This window comes from Aristolochia californica, unplaced genomic scaffold, assembly GCF_029961685.1.
Source record: "Aristolochia californica isolate CCGP_79_NKW_82.1479 unplaced genomic scaffold, dmAriCali1.0.hap1 SCAF_8, whole genome shotgun sequence".
Classification (NCBI taxonomy): Eukaryota; Viridiplantae; Streptophyta; class Magnoliopsida; order Piperales; family Aristolochiaceae; genus Aristolochia; species Aristolochia californica.
Genome location: NW_027182279.1, coordinates 1,708,589 through 1,726,464, shown reverse-complemented (window position 1 = coordinate 1,726,464; position 17,876 = coordinate 1,708,589). Strand labels below are relative to the sequence as shown.

Sequence of the window (17,876 nt, the reverse complement as noted above, 5' to 3'; positions counted from 1 at the left end):
AAGACATGAAAACTCTTATTAGGCAGCAGAATTGAGCGGCTCCGAGAGCTTACAAGGAGTTCAGTATTGTGAGATTCGAAAGAATAATTGGGCATAAAATAACCTCATGTTTAAAATAAATGCCAACACATGGGATCCAAGACCCTTGTAAACTAGAATTCAGATCCGATCTGCAGGACAACCAAACCATGACAAAAATTGTTACTAAGAAAGAGACATAAACCACGACTAACATTAATAATTTATAAAAATTTCACCTTCACAATGCAGACGCAGCAGCAGATGGAGTCAATTAAGGCTGGCAGTTGATTTTGCGGGAACAGTGAAGGAGGGAGGAGACGGGGGGCTGCTGCTGGAAAGAGGAGTCAGAGACGAAGAGTGGGTCTTTCTATTCGGAAAATTGTAAAACGATACCCCAAATGATACAAATGCTAAAACAGGGCTTAAACATTGAACAATTCCTCAAAACTACCTCTTGTAAAGTTTTGACGAAAAAGGTCCTCTTGCCTTTTACATAAAAATGGGTTTAAAAGCATTTGAAGCTTACATTATTTTAAATAGTTTAATTAATTTAAATATTTTGAAATACAATTCTTCACATGACGTATTTATAATAATGGTTATTTAAATGCTATATATTTAAAAAATAATTTTATATTTTATATTTAATAGACAAATAAGACCTTGTCATTAGACAAAGTTAATAGAGGAATAAGAGAATAAATAAATAAATATTTAATTTTTAAAAAATCCTTTCTCAAGGGAGACATGGCCAAAGAGGGATTTTTCTTCAACATAATTGTCTATGCACGTGTTTTCTAGATGAAAGTAAGAAAATGGCCATTTCCGCAGGGTTTCTCCTTTCGTTACATTCCTTTTACGTAAGGCAAAAAGCCGACAAGAAGAGGAAGGCGAGACACTAAGACTCCCTCTTGATCTCTCTCTTGATTTCAAGCAAGGAAAAAATAATTTTCATTGTTTTAATGACACATATACCATATTAAAAGTAAAAAAGGGTGTGTTTTCCATTTTCGACATTTATCAATAATCCTAAGATGTCAGGTATTTTTGTAAAAGAGATATTTCATCATTTTATAAGACAAATATATATTGATATTTTGCTATTTTACTTTTACAAGCCAGTAAAAAAAGTAATAGTTTTTAATCATTTTATACGATGAAGAAAATAGTAGGTTAGAGGCCCCTTCCCCATGTCAACATCGGGTGAGTCAATCATTATTCAAACTCGGCTAAAATTCAACTAACTCAGTCTCCTTTTTTGACAAAGTTTATAATTTATATATTATTTATTAAAAGGAATTGGCTCGAAGTTGTTTGTCATGTACATGGATTCACTTGGGTATTGGTATTATTTGTCTATTAAATAATTTATCGAAATCTTGTGGATCCTTTTGGACCCATTAATAATAACTTTGTGTAGGGTTTAGGGTTTAAAACCTAGTTGAATAACAGTAAATTTATATGAGCAAAGTGTTGACAATTATAATCATGTGAAACAATCCACTCCTATGGCTAAAAATTGCCCTTTTATTGGCTCATCCCCATGTAAATTTAACTTAAACAACAAAGAAAAACATAAACCTAATGGCCTGTTAGTGTACTATGTAAAATGGGTTCCAAAAGCGTTAGTGTTGTGTAAGTGGAAAGTGAAAGTAAATTCACTTCATGAGATCAATGAATTCACATTATCTTGCCGTTTCACTCGACTCGATACCAAGACTCCTCTTTCTTCTTCCAACTCGTCTTGTCATTCCTCATCCTTGTTTACATTCTAGTTCGACTTGCTCACTGATGCTTGGTCCCAAATAGAGGAACTTGCAAAAAGTCTCATTCTCTATTTTCCATTAAAATTTTAATTGTGCACTTTAACACAGAAATACACCTTTTTATCAAGTACATTATCACAAAAAAATAATTCACTAAGCCAAAGTGCACTATCATCCCCTAAGGTCTCTTGAACATACTCAAGGGGTTGATTGTTAATCTCTACTTCCTATTTCCCCATTCCCTGGCCCATTTAAACCTTAGTGAAGATATATTTAGTGAAAGGAATGTTATTTTTTTCAATAGGAAGACATTCTGCAATCAAGTTTTGCAGATAATTAAAGATGAAGGAACATTTAGTATCATGCATAGCTCTCGTGTATCCTTCTCCTGCTTGATCTTCTGGGTCTTAACAACGATCTAGCAGAGTTAGACGTGTTTGTGGCTACTTTACTCCAAACTAATGGGACATTTAATTTATAATTCACAGGTCAAACCACGGAAAATGAGCATTTACAGAGAGGAAACTGTAGAAATGCTAACTGAAGTCCTCAGGAAAGAGTTCCCCATTGCCCAGACAATAGATGTGGATGCACTTATATCTCTCCCAGGAAGACTGACTGCCTCAGGATCCATCTTCAATGCACTGTCCCCATTCGTCTAGTTTGGGTCAATCGAACCAGAAGAAATTTGTCTTCTCCTTGTTCATGATATGAAAGAGGCAGTACACGCCAAAGCAGGAGTTATCATATCGTATAAAGGCTCTTAAATTTCACTTATTGGCGATTCCCCACGCATTGCATCTTATGAGGACCAGGCAAATGATACTAATGGCACAAAGCTTCCAAGTAACAGAAAAAAGAATGTACTGACTGAGAACCATACTTTACATTGGCACCAAGACTCTTTCAGTACAGCTATTATACAATGCTAGGTCATGTATAACCATGTTATAGAATTCCCTCTTGTAACAAGTCAGGATACACCAGTGTCATAATCCGTTTCAACGACTTGAGTGAAACTTTCAAAATGGGATGCTGCTCCGCCCCTGCAAACACAGAAAAGTGAAACTGTTCAGATGGCTAAGAGATTCATGTAAGAATAGAAAGAAAACAGCATATAAATTTGCAACAGACGCTGCACCACAACAAATGTAGCGCATTGTTGGCGTATAGTTAGCATGCTGGATCCTGTCAGTTCGATTGTTTCCCATTTGCCTGGAAATTCAATGTGTCCCAGGACTATAATGTTCAGGTCAGTGAGCCCATCCATACAACAATGGTTGCACTTGGCCCTTCAACCTGAACAAAACTAGGGCACTATATCTTTTTTGATTAAACTTCAATATGTCAGCCTGTGCTAGAGTGAGATCCTCAAAGATGGGAAGCAGAATGTCTTAAGCCACCCTCTAAAGGATTATGTTGAATCTCCAATTAAGACTGCCTATTAACAAAGTTTTGCATGAAGAGCAGTCACCATTACTTGGCCTACAGTAGTTTGGGGAGCCACAGAGGGAAAGGTACATGGTCCACACCTTCAGGATGCTCAACTAAGAATAATAGACAGGAAAGGAGAACTTCAAGCAAGCTTTTAAATAGCTGAAAGAATCAACCAGCACCTTCCAATAATGTTTTGATTTCATTTGAAAAGTCTTCTACACGTCCTAGTACAGGTCTGATTCCGCAACTCTGAGAGACGCATAGCTCCAGGTACAACGCCTTCTCTATTATTTGCAGAAGCAATAAACAAATGGACTGAATTTCAGTCTGGACCACTTTCGATTTGTCACCTCTGCAAAGTTCTGTAACAATTGCAATAGCCTGATCCTGCACCTCGTGGTTAATGAGTTAGAGAAGAATCCAGTGAAAGTTGAAAATTACTGCTTGGAAGTTTCTAGACCAAGTTATTTCCTAGGTCTGTTGGCTCCTCAACATGGAAAAAGTCCCCTTAGTACGTAGAGGAATATTACCAGAACAAAAAGAGGAATATTTTGTGAAGTAGAAGCCCCATAACTTGAGCATTTGGATGCAAAAATTTGAAAAAAGTTTATTACTGAAAAAAGCTACCAATCATAACATAAAGGATTCCAAAGTTATAGTTTGCAGCTAGAAACAACAAAAATTTGCTTGTCAGAGGATTTTAATAATCTAATTAGTTATGACTATCAAAGATACAGGCCACTCATGTGCTCATACACTAAATGAAGAGGTCCAGATATCACCATCTTGATGAAGGATCTTCTGAGAGAACGCAGCTACTGAAGTTATTGACATGGGAATGGTTGCTCTCAAAATGACAAGTCAAATTTAAAAGGTCATTTCCCCACTTATAAAACCAGGATGAGACAAGCCCACGTGTCTCCCACAACAACCCTCCCTCACAGTCAACTAACTAGCCTGAGATGTCAAACACACATACAGGCCACAGTATCGTGGAACTCAACCCACCCACTTCTCTTTAAGGAACCTATAGCAAACATTTTCGTCTAAGTAGCATTTGTTATTAAAAGATTTTAACATGTGAAGGAACTGATGTATACATTAGATATTTTGCTTATACTATGGACAAACAGAAAATTTTATTCGTACAATTATTTTTTTTCCTTGTCCATATGAGATTCTAATTCAAGTGGCTTTGAAAGGCACAAGAATATTTGATTTTTGAGAAAAAACTTTTTGGAACTCAATTGCAGTAAATGATATTCCAAGAATTCCACTTCCAGAAAAAAACTAACACCAACAAAAGCCTGAAAAAAGCATAAATTATGACAACAGAATGTAAAGCGTTAGTAAAAGTGTTAAAGCATGCTTTGTAAGAAATAACAAAAAATTGTATTTGGGTTCAGCCAGATTCTATCCCAAAATTACTAGCCACTTAAGAAACCTGTTGCTCAACCTTAAACCCGACCACACTTCTTAACACTTATTAATTTGGATATTTTTTCCACTTACATCCCCTTCACGTCCAGGATTACACACATAATGGGCTTGAAAGGTAGACAACACACGGAGCACAAACTCACCACTTAGCCTCGACCCATGCAAACATCCTGCTTTGATACCATTGTTGGGTTGTTGAAACCGGTTCCATCCCAAAATGACTAGCCACAAAACACCTCATCACATCTAGGCTTACACACATAAGAAGCCTAAGACATAGACAACACACATGGAACACAAACAACAAATTCACAACTGGGCCTTGGCCTATACAAACATGCTACATTGATACCATTGTTGGATTGAGCCTGGTTCCATCCAAAAATGACTAGCCACATAAAAAGCCTTAGCCTTGTAACCCAATTACACTTCTTAACACTTATTAATCCATTAAAAGTACGGCAATTTTGTCTTTTAAAGGGGGATGGGAATTTCCTCTTAAAACTAAAAATCGACTATTTTAAAAGGAAAGCATGTGAAGTCACCATTATGGGAAAATTCCTGCATTAAATTCAGTAGCACGTCTTTCATAATTTAGTTCATTATACACAGGAAATTGCATGAAAATTTAAAGATAACAGATTGTCTTACCTGTATCCTATGCAGAATCTCAGGCATAGGGAGTTCTGGAAAGTGTGCAAGATCTATAAACCCCACTTCCTCTGCTCTTTTAGTTGCTACCTTAGCTTGATGACACAGGAACTTCAAAAGAAGAAAAGCAATTCTATACATCTTTGTAGCAACAAGGTCAGAAAAATATGTCCGAGAGACCAAATGTGCACGTTCATGGATTCGATCCTTGGTGATATTCACTACAATTGAACTGCTTGAAAGAGCAGAATCAGCAGTCTTAGCCACACAGCCAAGAGCTGCAAGAGCAAACCACCCATGTTTGCTGTTAATGAATGGCGGTCTTCCACCAAGCTCGATCTCCTTCTTGAGTACAGGGGGACAAAAGAGAGGTGCCGTCTTGTGCATTCCCTCCCCAATTTTTTGGCCCCCTCTGCTGAGGAAAGCCAAGAGATGGATACTTCTCTCCCTAAGCTCAGAATCCATTTCCTTGCTGGCTTTACTCCATACCTGCTGATGTTTTGCAAGAGTGCAGACAAGCATGAGGGTATGCTCAATCTCAACTAGAGAAGTCAAAGAAATATGTGTCTTTTGAGTGCGTGCCCTCTTCTTGCTATGATCATCAGTAGGAAAAGGTGGTACAGAGAGATAATAAGAGACCATATATGCTTTCTCAACCAAGAAATAAGGAATAACACTCTCCACAAGGTCAACACAAGAGGACTCTTCTCCCAGAGAATAAATCATAGCAGTCACAATAGCCAGTCCAAGACCCCATAAATTCTCGGCTTTTTCTTCATTGTTAACAGCAACAAACAGGTTATTTTCAGCCTGGTTGCTGTAAGGAGGTCTCTCGTTAAATAATAGAGAAAACAGACCCTTCAGATTTGTAAACAAATTCTCATTTTGAAGCATCCTGGCTCCTCCTCTGGTTCTTGCAAGTGTGAGAAGAAATTTCAAAAGTACAGATGTGGAAGTAGGAGAATCTTTCATATAAAGCTTTGAGATTATGAACTGTAAATTTAGGTGTTTCTGTATTATAGGCAACCAAGAATTTGGAGTCAAGAAACCCTTTACTATAGTGTCTATGGTAGAGAGGGAGAGGTTATAGTACTCGTTCGTTTCAAGAAGGTTGCAGAGAATTGGTAACAGACTCAGACTGGACAGAGACACCTCACTTGAGGCATCAAGTGCAACCAACTGATTTGCCTGTAGATTAGATATTGGATAGCTCAACTGAAGTGATGTTAGAAGCAATGTAAGGAAGACACATATGGTTTTCTTGAGCCCTGAAGTTGATGGCTCAACATCAGTCAATACCTTGAGACCTGAACCCAAAGTTTTTATTATACTTATGCAAATAGGCACACACTCTGGCCTGCCAGATTTCAAGGTGGTTTGCCTGTTTAAAACTTTGGTAATAATCAGCAATAGTTCTGTTTGGGTTGAAAGAAAGCTGAGAGTTTCCTCTTGCAAATCTGGTGCAGTAATTAATGATTCTGCTGTACTCTGCAAATATTTGCACAAGTGCTCTATGCATGACCCTAAAAGCTTCCCATCAAGATCTCCACCAAGTGATGCTCGCTTTGCCTCAATCACCTGCAAGAATTTGACAATCTAAGCAACCTTCACTTCTTCAGGAAGTAATTTTCAAGCATTACAACAAATTTAGGTTCATGGAAAAAAGTCAATTTTCTTTCCATTAGTTTTTCCTTTTTTATTTTTTGTCTTGTTTTGAATGTCAATCACTTTATTATTTAATTTCAATCCATTAATATGCATGTTAAAAAGTAAGAGCAGAAAATCACTCACATTTCCAAAAAATACAGTTAAGATCACAGAGAGAGCTTTCAACGCAGAATGCCTTGAAACCATATTCAGTACAATGTTATTTGCATGATTCATTTCCATTAACATCCTTTCAGCAATCTCCTTTGATGCTTCCCACCTTGAATGACCCCAATAGTCCAATCCCAAATGTTCCTCCAAATGCTTTGTATCAAACACAATTGCATTATTGTCCGCCAGAGAGAAGTCAACATCGCTTTTACACTCTTTAATGCGGAAAATATCCAACTGAAGGAGATATAGTGAAAGCTCCTTAAAAGGACCGGGACTTATCTCTCGACCGTCCAGCTCTCCTTGCAGATGGTAAAAAAGATCACTGACAATTAAAGCATTCAGATCCTTTCCCTCACTGCACATGGACATACATCCGTATAAGCAAATAGCAGGATTTTCTTTATATAAAAAAAGAAAAAAGAAGAAGAAGAAGAAGAAGAGAGCACAATTTACTGTTTATCCACATCCAATGAGTTAAGTTATAGTCCAAAAATGAGACCAAACAAGATAAAAGCATCAGATGGTTCAACTACACTTTGAGAATATCATCAAAATTACTTGGCGTCTCTTCTTCAATTTTTAGATCATCAGATTTTATTTATTTTAAAAGGTGTTGGGTGGGAATATCATCAAAATTACTTAGCGTCTCTTCTTCAATTTTTAGACCATCCGATTTTTCTGAATGCAACTTCATTTACTAAGTGCTCATCAAATCACTAAAGCCATAAAATACAAAAATTGCTTCGTTTAAAAAACAAACTGAGAAACATTAAAAGTTGCAAACTGAATACCAGAAAGAAGCAAGAGAAACGTCAATTCAAATGTATCATACCCTTGCAGCAGAAAGATATTTGTATTCATACAAGTCAGCCGAGTTTCTCCATTGACCAGAACAACATATACAAACTAAAACATTTCAAATGAGGATTCCTTAAAACAAAAAAGATTCCTTAAATTAAAGTTTGTACAGTTTGCTTCACTCAACTTTGCAAAACAAACCAAGCAAATGGAAACTACCCCCGCCCCCCTCCCTGCAATCTCTTGTTATTAGGGGAGGTCTCCCTTGATGTATCTTCCCTTTCTTTGAAATAAAATTATCATTATTTAAAAAAAAAATGGAAACTATCCTTATCTTAAAATTTTATATCTTGTTCTTCTTTTGCAATTTTGAGGATTCTATAATCTAAATAAAAATATTTCAAATTTTGAAAAAGATAAAATTCACCAAGATATCTGAACTAAAGAGATGATACAGTGAGAAAGGAGAAAGGAGAGAGGAGAGAGGATATTAAAGAGAGGGAGAAGGCTGCTGAGATTTCCTTCAGCTACCATACTCAACCATTTTCTAGGTTTTATTAATGAAGTCTTCATATAAAAAAATATGAAAGTACCATTAGTAACATAAAGTCTGGGTACTTTGGTCATACAACAACTAATCCATAACTACACAAATAAGATTACTAAATCCTTCATAATGTCAAACATTATCTAATGCCCAGAGATGTGTGAGCAAAGGGTACCATGCTGCCCCTTGTTATATTTTCTTGCTTTGCTTTGAAATAAAATCATCACCGTTTCATAAAAAATAAAGGTACCATGCCGCACTAGTACAGTACATACAGAAGTGTACAAAATACCAAATAACATAGGCATCTGACCTGTAACCATGGGATGAGTACTGTGCCAGTAGTTCAGTGAATGCAGGTTGCTCACTCAACTATAAAAAGGAAAATAAATGAGAAGATAGAAAAGCAGGAAGAAACTAATAAACAAAAAAATCACAAAGTCTACTTCTAAATGAACTCAAAGATTACCAATAATATCAGTTAATGGAATAATACCTTTTTAGATACCTTATGAAGCTTCTCAAGTAAGGATAGAGATAAACTCCCTGTATCACTGGGATATAATTTCCCAATTAAATGAATGATGCACTGACTAGCTCTAATCTGCAAACCCAATCAAGAACACTGATTACTACAGGGAAAATATCATTATATTAAGAAAAGTTTTCTTGAACTCCCAGGCCTTTAAGTGGGCTGAGAATCTGGAAAGCACCTTCTAGTAGGCTTTCCTGAAATCCACAACAGGCATTTTGAAGTTCAAAGGGTTAACTGATATGTAATGGAAAAAGGCGCATTGTATAATGCCTTGTGTTAGAGTTGGATCAAAGTCTATCCCAAAATAATAAAGAGGTTAGGAAGTCTGCCCAACTAATAACCACAAAATTTTCTTGACTTTAAGCTTTACAAGATTATTCCCGCAAATAAAAAATGCCCTTGAGACGTGGACACCATAAATGGTTTATGAACTAGGCCCAAGAGAATAGATATCCTGCTCTAGTACCATATTAAAGTTGGATCCATGTTCATCCCAAAGTGACTAGTTGAAGTTAAGAGGTATTTTTCCAATTAGTAACCATAGGATTTTTCTTTACTTTTATTCCCACCAACACATTGAAACCATCTAATTTCCAGAAATATGACCATTAAAAGGCAGAGAAAATACATGACTTGGGCCCTGAAAGACATTATGAAATTTAATAGTTAATAAATTGCCACCTACACCTGAGCAACTATGAACAATGGTTTCCAACCAGCCAAGTCGACTTGGAGTCAGGAGAGAGGTAAGTAAGGTCTAGGGGTCAAATTCGCTCCTTATGTTCTGGGTGAGTCTCCCCCAACCTTGAAACCTAAGCTTTCAGATGCCTGAGTCGGCTCCTCAGTCCAAGTTCAGAAACCAGGCAATAAACATGAAGAAAAAAGGCAAAAGTAAAAGGCATTCATAAGTGAGATCACCTTAGCACGATGAAGAATTCTTTTTTCATGTCCACAAGATGCATATAACCTGATCAGGTCTTCTACCACAGAGCCCTCAAACCAGGACAACAATATATGCTCCAGATCAAGCAAATTGGCTGATTTACCCTTCACTGTGTCTGCAGTTCTCACAATCTGCCCTTCGGAGGCATTAGTAACTTTTGTTTCCAAGATATTATTTGGTAACTTCCCGTTCTGCATGAAAATTTCGTGTGCCATGATCTCTAAAACTGTGGCTTGTGCCTGAAATGCATATGCCGAGCACGGAGCCTCATTGTCCTTCAGATTTTCAAATGAAAAAGTCTTTTTACTTGTAGAAACTGGCAAAATTGATGATAACTTTCCCCAAAAATTATCTGAATTTTTTAAAGTTTCAAGTATCTGCCCGTATTGAGCAGCCCCTTGCCACAAAGCCTTCAGGAAGTTAAGAACATTCAGCAACAGATGAGGATGGCTGGAGGGCACAGATAACTTGTCAACTTAAATTATCATGACAAATTCAACAAATAAATTTTAATTGTAAAAAAGGAGGAATACATAGAGTTTAACTCAAAAAAGACAATTTAAACTATTTTAGCATAACACTGCACCTGGTAATGAGAACATCCAATTTTCCAATATAATGCAGAAGAGAGCTCAAGAGACTTGCTTTATTGGACCTAAAGGACCCAAGTGGAGGTTCTTCATCTCCACCATTATTTAGTGGAACTTCTGCATTCTCCTTTGTGAACATTATCGACAGGAGAAAAGCTGGCTGCAATAATAGAAGCTCCACTAAGTCCATAGTAGGGTCACAAGCAAGTTACAACAAATTCATCGTGGAATGTATGCAAAAATGGAGGAAATGTCCAACTGAGATGGTAGTAAATAGTTTTGCTTTGAAGTATAACAAGTAAACCTGATAGAGTGCAGCTGATGTGAGCAGTTTGAGTACACTAACAGAACGATCTTCATTTGTCACAGTTCCATCACAAAGAATGATTTGAATGGAAGAGTTTAGATCCTTTATCTGCACATAACAGATAGACGTTGAAACAAAGGCAAAGAGAACATTTGATTTTCATGTAAAGTAGAAAACTGTCAAACTGCAAACCTGCATTTCATCTGATACAAAGGAAATATTTCCTTGTGAATATGGTTGCACCTTCCCCGCTATAATGCATAAAATGGAAAGAACTTTAGCAGCTGCCACTTGAATTGCCTAAAATGCATCCAAAGAGTCAATTTTATATGCATCAATGTCAGTTAAATCTACTTGAACTTCAGTAAGAAAGAATACAATAAAAACACTAAATACAATACAGTGATTACATGAAAATAATCCCAAGCATGAATGATTCAGAAATGACTCCAGAGTCAAAACTAAAAAAATACAACACAGCAACATATTTTTTTCAAGAATTTTGAAAATTCATCAAGGGGATTACAAACAAGTAAAAAGAGAAAATACAAATAAGGCCAACTAAAGCCAACAAAGCCTACAAACAGACACAAAAGAGCAAAGCCACAATCTAGTAAGCAATATAAAAAACCAGACATACTAGTAATCATCTGAACAAGCTGCAACAGAGAAACACCATCTTTCCCAAAGAGTCTGCTATTCCATTTGCACTTCTAACAGTATGAAACAACTGTAAAGAGTTTTCAACATCTGTAAGGAGAAGCTCCAAAAAATCCAGACCATAACCCGGTCAACTAGCTAAAACAGAGGTTCACTGATAAACCCATAACAATCGTAAAAAAATGTAATATGGGGGTCGATGAACCCAAAACCAAATTGTTTGCCTATTTCTACCCCATCTTTGCAGTCCATGCCACATCCCCATCTGAAAATGGCTTAAAATTCTGGTGGTTTATAAGGTTGGGTGGTAATAGGTCTCGTAAGTGGCTTGTTATTTTGGGAAGGTACCAGACCCAACTTTACACCATGCAAATATCCTAGAATAGATTACTTAAGGACACAAACAAATCAACATTCCATTCAAGAGACAAAGTCTGAAGACAGACATCCAACTAAAATTTTCAAGCTTAGAGTGCCAGGGCCCAACCCTTATATACAATATCGTCAATCATTTTATTGTGTAAGACTATTCTCAACACTCCCACTCATGAGTTGACTCTCTTTATGACTCCAAACAAGTGAATAAGTTTAGGTGGAGGCCAGACTATAAGTTGAAGCGTGTTTAAACATATCTCATCTCAATTATCAGTTGCTGCTGTTATCTAGAATTTATGAAAGGAGAGTATTAGAAATCAGGGGTATTTTAGTAATTTTTATGTGGGTAAATCTTAAATTTGGTAGATAGAAGGATCTAGATTAGTATCTCAGAAGTGGTGTGATTATTGTGTAAATTCTAGGAGTTTACAAGGTGTCTTTTCAATTTATTTTTCTAGAGGGGTTACTCTTTCCCTCGTTGTTCAAGCCGTATGCAGCCCTTAATTCCTCCTCTATTCTTCTTCTTCTTTTCTCTTCAATTTCTCTTCTATGTTTTTTTCTTCACATGGTATCAGAACAAATTGATCAATAAAGTCAAACTTCAAGTCTATTTCTCCTCTTCCTGAAGTTTGCTATTTCATCCAGTACTGGGTTCCTCAATTGCCTCTGCTGATTGAACTCAAAGGTTGGTTTTTGACTCTTCTCTGTGTCTTAACCAAGGGTTAGTGGCTTGTGTTGCTATCTAAAGTAGTTCTAGTGGTCTGGAGATTCAATGCATGTGTCACCTAGGTTGGACACAGGTTTGCCTATGCATGCTTAAATGGACTTAGATCTTGAAGTTATTGCTTCTCAATCCCCTCAATTGTTACAGAGTATCGAAAGCAGTTCTTTGCCAATACCCAAGAGGTTACTCCATATACACCTCCTCATGTAGATCACCATATAAAAAGGCATCCTTCACATCGAGTTGAAAGAGAGGCCAACTCTTCTTAACAACCACAAATATTAAGATACATACCAGATACATACCGAAGTAAGTCGGGCCACAGGAGAGAATGTCTCAAAGACATCAACTTCAAAAGTCTACGTATACCCCTTCGCTACCAGCCAAGCTTTGTAACATTAACCATCAATATAATATTTGATAATATAAACACAACAACACCCCACAATAGCTGCTCCTACAGGAGGATCTCATAGACGTCATGTTCTCCAAGACACCAAAGCACTCATCTCATCATCTATATCATGTTTCCATTCTGGAGAGCGCAAGGCTTCTTGCACTGAAAAGGTATATGGGAAGTAGACAATAACATAGCAAAAGACTTGAAGGATGAGGACAAAACATCAAGAGATATATTTGGATATCAAGTGAGAATACAAGAGCATTTACCTTTTCGTAGACTAATAGGCAGGTCCAAATCAAAGACAACAGAATTTCTATACAATGAGGAAGCTGGTGGATCATAAGAAGAAAACTCTATAGTGGTAACTGCTGGAGGCTCTTTAGGAGCACGAGAGCGACGACTGTAAACGTGAAAAAGCAATGAAGAACTCGATGAAGTTGGTACATCCAAAATTGCAACAGGAACAAAATTGTCTAAAGCATATTCAAATGATACAAGGAGCTCAGTGAAAAATATAGAGTATGTTCAAAGAAGGTCACATCGGCTGACACATGTCTTCCGTCAAATAGGATCATAACATTTATACCCTTTTTTGTTGACGAGAATATCCCAAAAAAACACATTTGACAAACTGATGTGACAACTTATCAACCGAAGTTCCAAACATATGAATAAAACAAGTACATCCAAAAATACAAGGAGCCAAATCAAACAATTTATAATTGGGCTTTAAAATCTGAAGAGGAACTTGACCATTCAAAACAAATGAGGGCATACGATTAACCAAGTAGCACAAAGCTACAACTGCATCTCCCCAAAAAGATTTAAGAACATTCATATGCAATAATAGTCATCTTGTAACCTCAAGGAGATGTCTATTTTTACGTTTAACCACCCCATTTTGTTGTGGTGTATAAGGGCAGGACGTTTGATGGGCAATACCATGAGAAGCAAAAAATACTGAAAATTTATGGTTAAGATATTCCAAACCATTGCGAATACGAAGCACATGAACATAAGCACCAAATTGATTTTTTATTTTATTGAAAAAATTGAGAAATACATCAAATATTTCGGACTTCTCCCGTAGGAGATACACCCAAGTGACTCTACTGAAATCATCAATGAACGACACAAAATAATTAAAACCAAATGAGCTAGGAACCCGACATGCACCCCATACATCAGAGTGGATTAATTCAAACAACTTGGTGCTTTGACTAGAACTAACTGGGAGACTGAAGAGACGATGCTTTCCCAACTGACAACATTCGCAATCAAATGAAATATTGGTTGGCAAAGAAGGAAAAGAATGACGTAACTTAGCTTTGTTGCCTTGTAATCAAAGCCAAAAAGGCCCGCCAGCTTCTTTATAATCAGGGTTTAAGTGAAAATTTACAAAAGGATAAAAATGCCCCTCAATACTCAAAATTACATCTCCTAAAATACATGTCTAAATTGAATGAAAATTTAACTAGAGATAAAATAAGACATTCTTTATGTAATAGCCATACTATAAGAGAAAAATGTAATATGGAAAATATGGTAATTGACCAAAATACCCATGGACTTGTTTTTTAACAAACTTAATGGGGCCAATTAGCAAAATTGTTCTTGTGCAACTAAGAAATTTTTTATTGCAAAAAAAGAAGCTAAGTATGTAAAAGAGGAGCCTCTTGATCACATAGCCGAAGATTAAGAAGTATAGGATCATTAAATTCGAACAAGGATATTAAATTTGATGCTACTGCATGTCAATAATCAAGTCATTAGATGTGAGACAACAAAGAATATGTGTGTTAAGTTGTGTAGCCTAATCAACGCCCTACGCTAAGACGGTACACAGATCCACGATATATTGACTGCTGTTTCATTAAAGGTAGTTTGGGAAGTTCACACTTGTAATCCAGTTGCCCTAATTTTCTCTTTATATTTGGAGGGGTTTAGGGTTTTATCATCCGAGGAGCATCAGTTGCTGCTGAGAGAGGTTAGTGAAAAACAACACAGGTAAGTGTGTGCGATTTCTCTTGTAAACTATTTAATCTTCATAGTGGATTATTGCAGCGGCGAAAGACAGGACGTAGTCTCACCTTGATCTGAACCTGTATAAATCTTGTTGTTTTTCTTCTTCCGCGATTATTATTATTATTGCTTTCGTTAGCTTGGAATTAGGGCGTTTAATTCCTAACAATGTGAAAGCCCTTGAGTCTATTTTTTATCAAGAAAGCAATTTATCTCGTGTTATGAATCATATGTGAAGTTTTTCAATATGAATAGGGGTAATAAAACAATTAAAAAATACTTCGTTGAAATGTGTGGGGTGTTGTTGGAGATATCAGTACTTCATCCTTACTACAAACCCTATGAAGCTACTAGAGAAGGAAGGACAAATATAGATAGCTAGAATTCTGGATGGGTTGGGACCTGAGTATGAGGCCCTACAACCATAGATGTCAGCAAATGCTGATGTTCCTACTCTAAAGAAGGCTTATAACAGAGTGATTAGAGTAAATATTGTAGTTGGGTTTAAAATTAGCAGGGGCATTAAAACCTTTGATGCTGCAAACCTTAACCTATCCTCTACTCCCACTTGATCTGAGACAACTTGAGGGAGGGGAAGACTGATGATGGGTTTGTGATGGTGGAAGATGAGGCCATGGACATGGTGACAGGAAATGTATACATTGTGGATGGTCCAACCATAATGCTGACAAGTGCTGGGATACATTTGAAAAACCAACATGGGCTAATTCTTCTGTATTTGAAGGCAATGGCAATACACAAGAATCTGCTAGTAGTGTACACAATGAAATCCAACAACTCCATTGATTGAGCCAGCTCATTGCTACTCCTATGTCTACTCCTACAATGCTAGCATATCATCCTCCGCTAATGTTATTTTGGCTAGATCAGGTATGTCAACACTACATGTGTCGTCTTAGTTCTCTTGGGCCATTGATTCTAAGGCATCAATTAGTGCATGTATGTCATCTTTGTTCAAAAATTTATCTCCTTGTGTAAATTGTTGCCATTAGCGAATGGGTCTTATTCATGTGTCACAAGTGCAAGTGTTGTTCACCTAATTCACAATTTGTTGTTATCTTTTGTGTTATATGTTCCTAAATTCCCAATCAACTAACTATTCGTGAGTTATATTTTTTCATTACATTGTGTTTTTCAGGATTTGCGAACGAGGAGGATGTTTGGTTTAAGACATGAAATCGGAGGCCTCTACCATTTGGACGTCGATCAAGCTAGTCCACAGACTGCACTTGGAGCTGCTGTTGTGACTCCTTACTTGTGGCATCTACAATTGGGATATCCGTCTCCATTCAAGTTATGCCAGTTTATTCTACTTTGCTTTCCAATTTATATTTTCGATGTCGATCAGGTCAACTTGGAAAGCACCACAACAGTTCCTAATTTACTACGATTGTTACTTGAAAAGCAGCTATAATAAAGTTCCATTTGAGTTAATGCATTCTGATGTCTAGGGTCCTTGTAGACTTCCACTTTGTTTGGTTTTTAGTATTTTTTGACATTTTTAGATGATTGTAGCAAGGGTACTTGGATGTACCCCTTCCAAAGGAGTTAGAAATCTTTGATGTATTTGTTCAATTTTTTTTTTTTTTTTTGAGAAAGTGATGATTTCATTGCTAACAAAGGGGAAATAGAGGATACATTAAGGGGAAACAACAAAAGATTGTAAGGAGGCTCCTGATTTAGCACAAGAGTCAGCAACAGAGTTTGCTCATCAGGGAATATGAGACCAAGTATATGAAATGGAGGAATATTTGTTCAATCATTTAATGAAATAAAAACTCAATTTAGTGCATCAAATTTGTACTTTTCGTTCGAATAATAGTCTTGAATTTATGAATCATCAGTTTTCTTCATTTTGTGCATCTCATGGATTATTCATCCAACATCGTGCATGTACTCTACAACAAAATGAAGTTGTAAAATGTAAGAATCACCATTTGTTAGAAATAGCATGTACCCTTTTGTTTCAAATGAATGTCGTGAAATGGTATTTTGAAAATGCCATTTTGATTTTTTGTTAGTTGATTAATAGGATGAAATCTTCAATTTTGGGAGGAAAAATTCTTTTGCAAGTCTTTAAGGCACAATGTTCTTTATTTGATGTCAAAACCAGGGTATTTGGTGCATTGTGTTTTGTTCATTCTATTGGTCCTCAAAATGATAAGTTCTCTCCTCAAGCCGTACAATGCTTTTTAGGGCAATCCTTTTACTCAAAAGGGCTATAAATGATATGATCATGTAAACAAGAGGTCATATTTCAATGAATATAACATTTGTTTGAAAATACACCTTTCTATAGTACATCTGAGTCTCTGCCAACCCTATAATAACTAATAAGTCTCCTATTCTTCTCCAAGTTATGGATAGTTCCACAATACCTTCTACTTCTATTCAACAACAACCTATACAGGTTTATCAACGAAGAAAGGTGTGGAATCAACAACCCAAGGGTAATATACGACATCAAGCTTATAATATGGCCTCTTTTAACATGGTTGAATCATCTTCCACCAGGCCTCTAGATCCTACCTTTAATGATCTGAATCTTCCTGTTGCCACAAGGTACTTGTTATCCAATTTCCATGTCTTGTTCCATTGTTTATCTTCTTCATTCCGTTCATTTTCTACTTCATTATCCAATGCTTCTATACCTACAAAAGTGCAAGATGCTTTATGTTTGCTTGAGTGGAAGAAAGGGATAACTTATGGAACGAATGCCTTAAAGACTAGGAAGACTTGGATATTGGTTGATCTACCCACTGATGCTACTATTGTTGGTTAATATTGGGTGTATACAATCAAATACAAGTAGATG

At 36.5% G+C, this 17,876-nt stretch overlaps 1 protein-coding gene across 1 annotated transcript in view; it reads right to left on the bottom strand.

The window, feature by feature from the left end:
• Positions 1–2,634: 2,634 nt before the first annotated feature.
• Positions 2,635–17,876, bottom strand: part of LOC137938820 (uncharacterized) — an 85,601-nt gene continuing 70,359 nt past the window's right edge. The window contains exons 23-32 of the mRNA XM_068783867.1: positions 11,049–11,156; positions 10,854–10,964; positions 10,546–10,709; positions 9,935–10,409; positions 8,978–9,085; positions 8,795–8,853; positions 7,107–7,491; positions 5,316–6,893; positions 3,404–3,611; positions 2,635–2,833 (exon numbers count right to left, since the gene is read on the bottom strand). Of these exons, the coding sequence (XP_068639968.1) occupies positions 2,736–2,833; positions 3,404–3,611; positions 5,316–6,893; positions 7,107–7,491; positions 8,795–8,853; positions 8,978–9,085; positions 9,935–10,409; positions 10,546–10,709; positions 10,854–10,964; positions 11,049–11,156 (3,294 nt within the window). The 3' untranslated portion in view covers positions 2,635–2,735. The remainder of the gene's footprint in view (positions 2,834–3,403; positions 3,612–5,315; positions 6,894–7,106; positions 7,492–8,794; positions 8,854–8,977; positions 9,086–9,934; positions 10,410–10,545; positions 10,710–10,853; positions 10,965–11,048; positions 11,157–17,876) is intronic.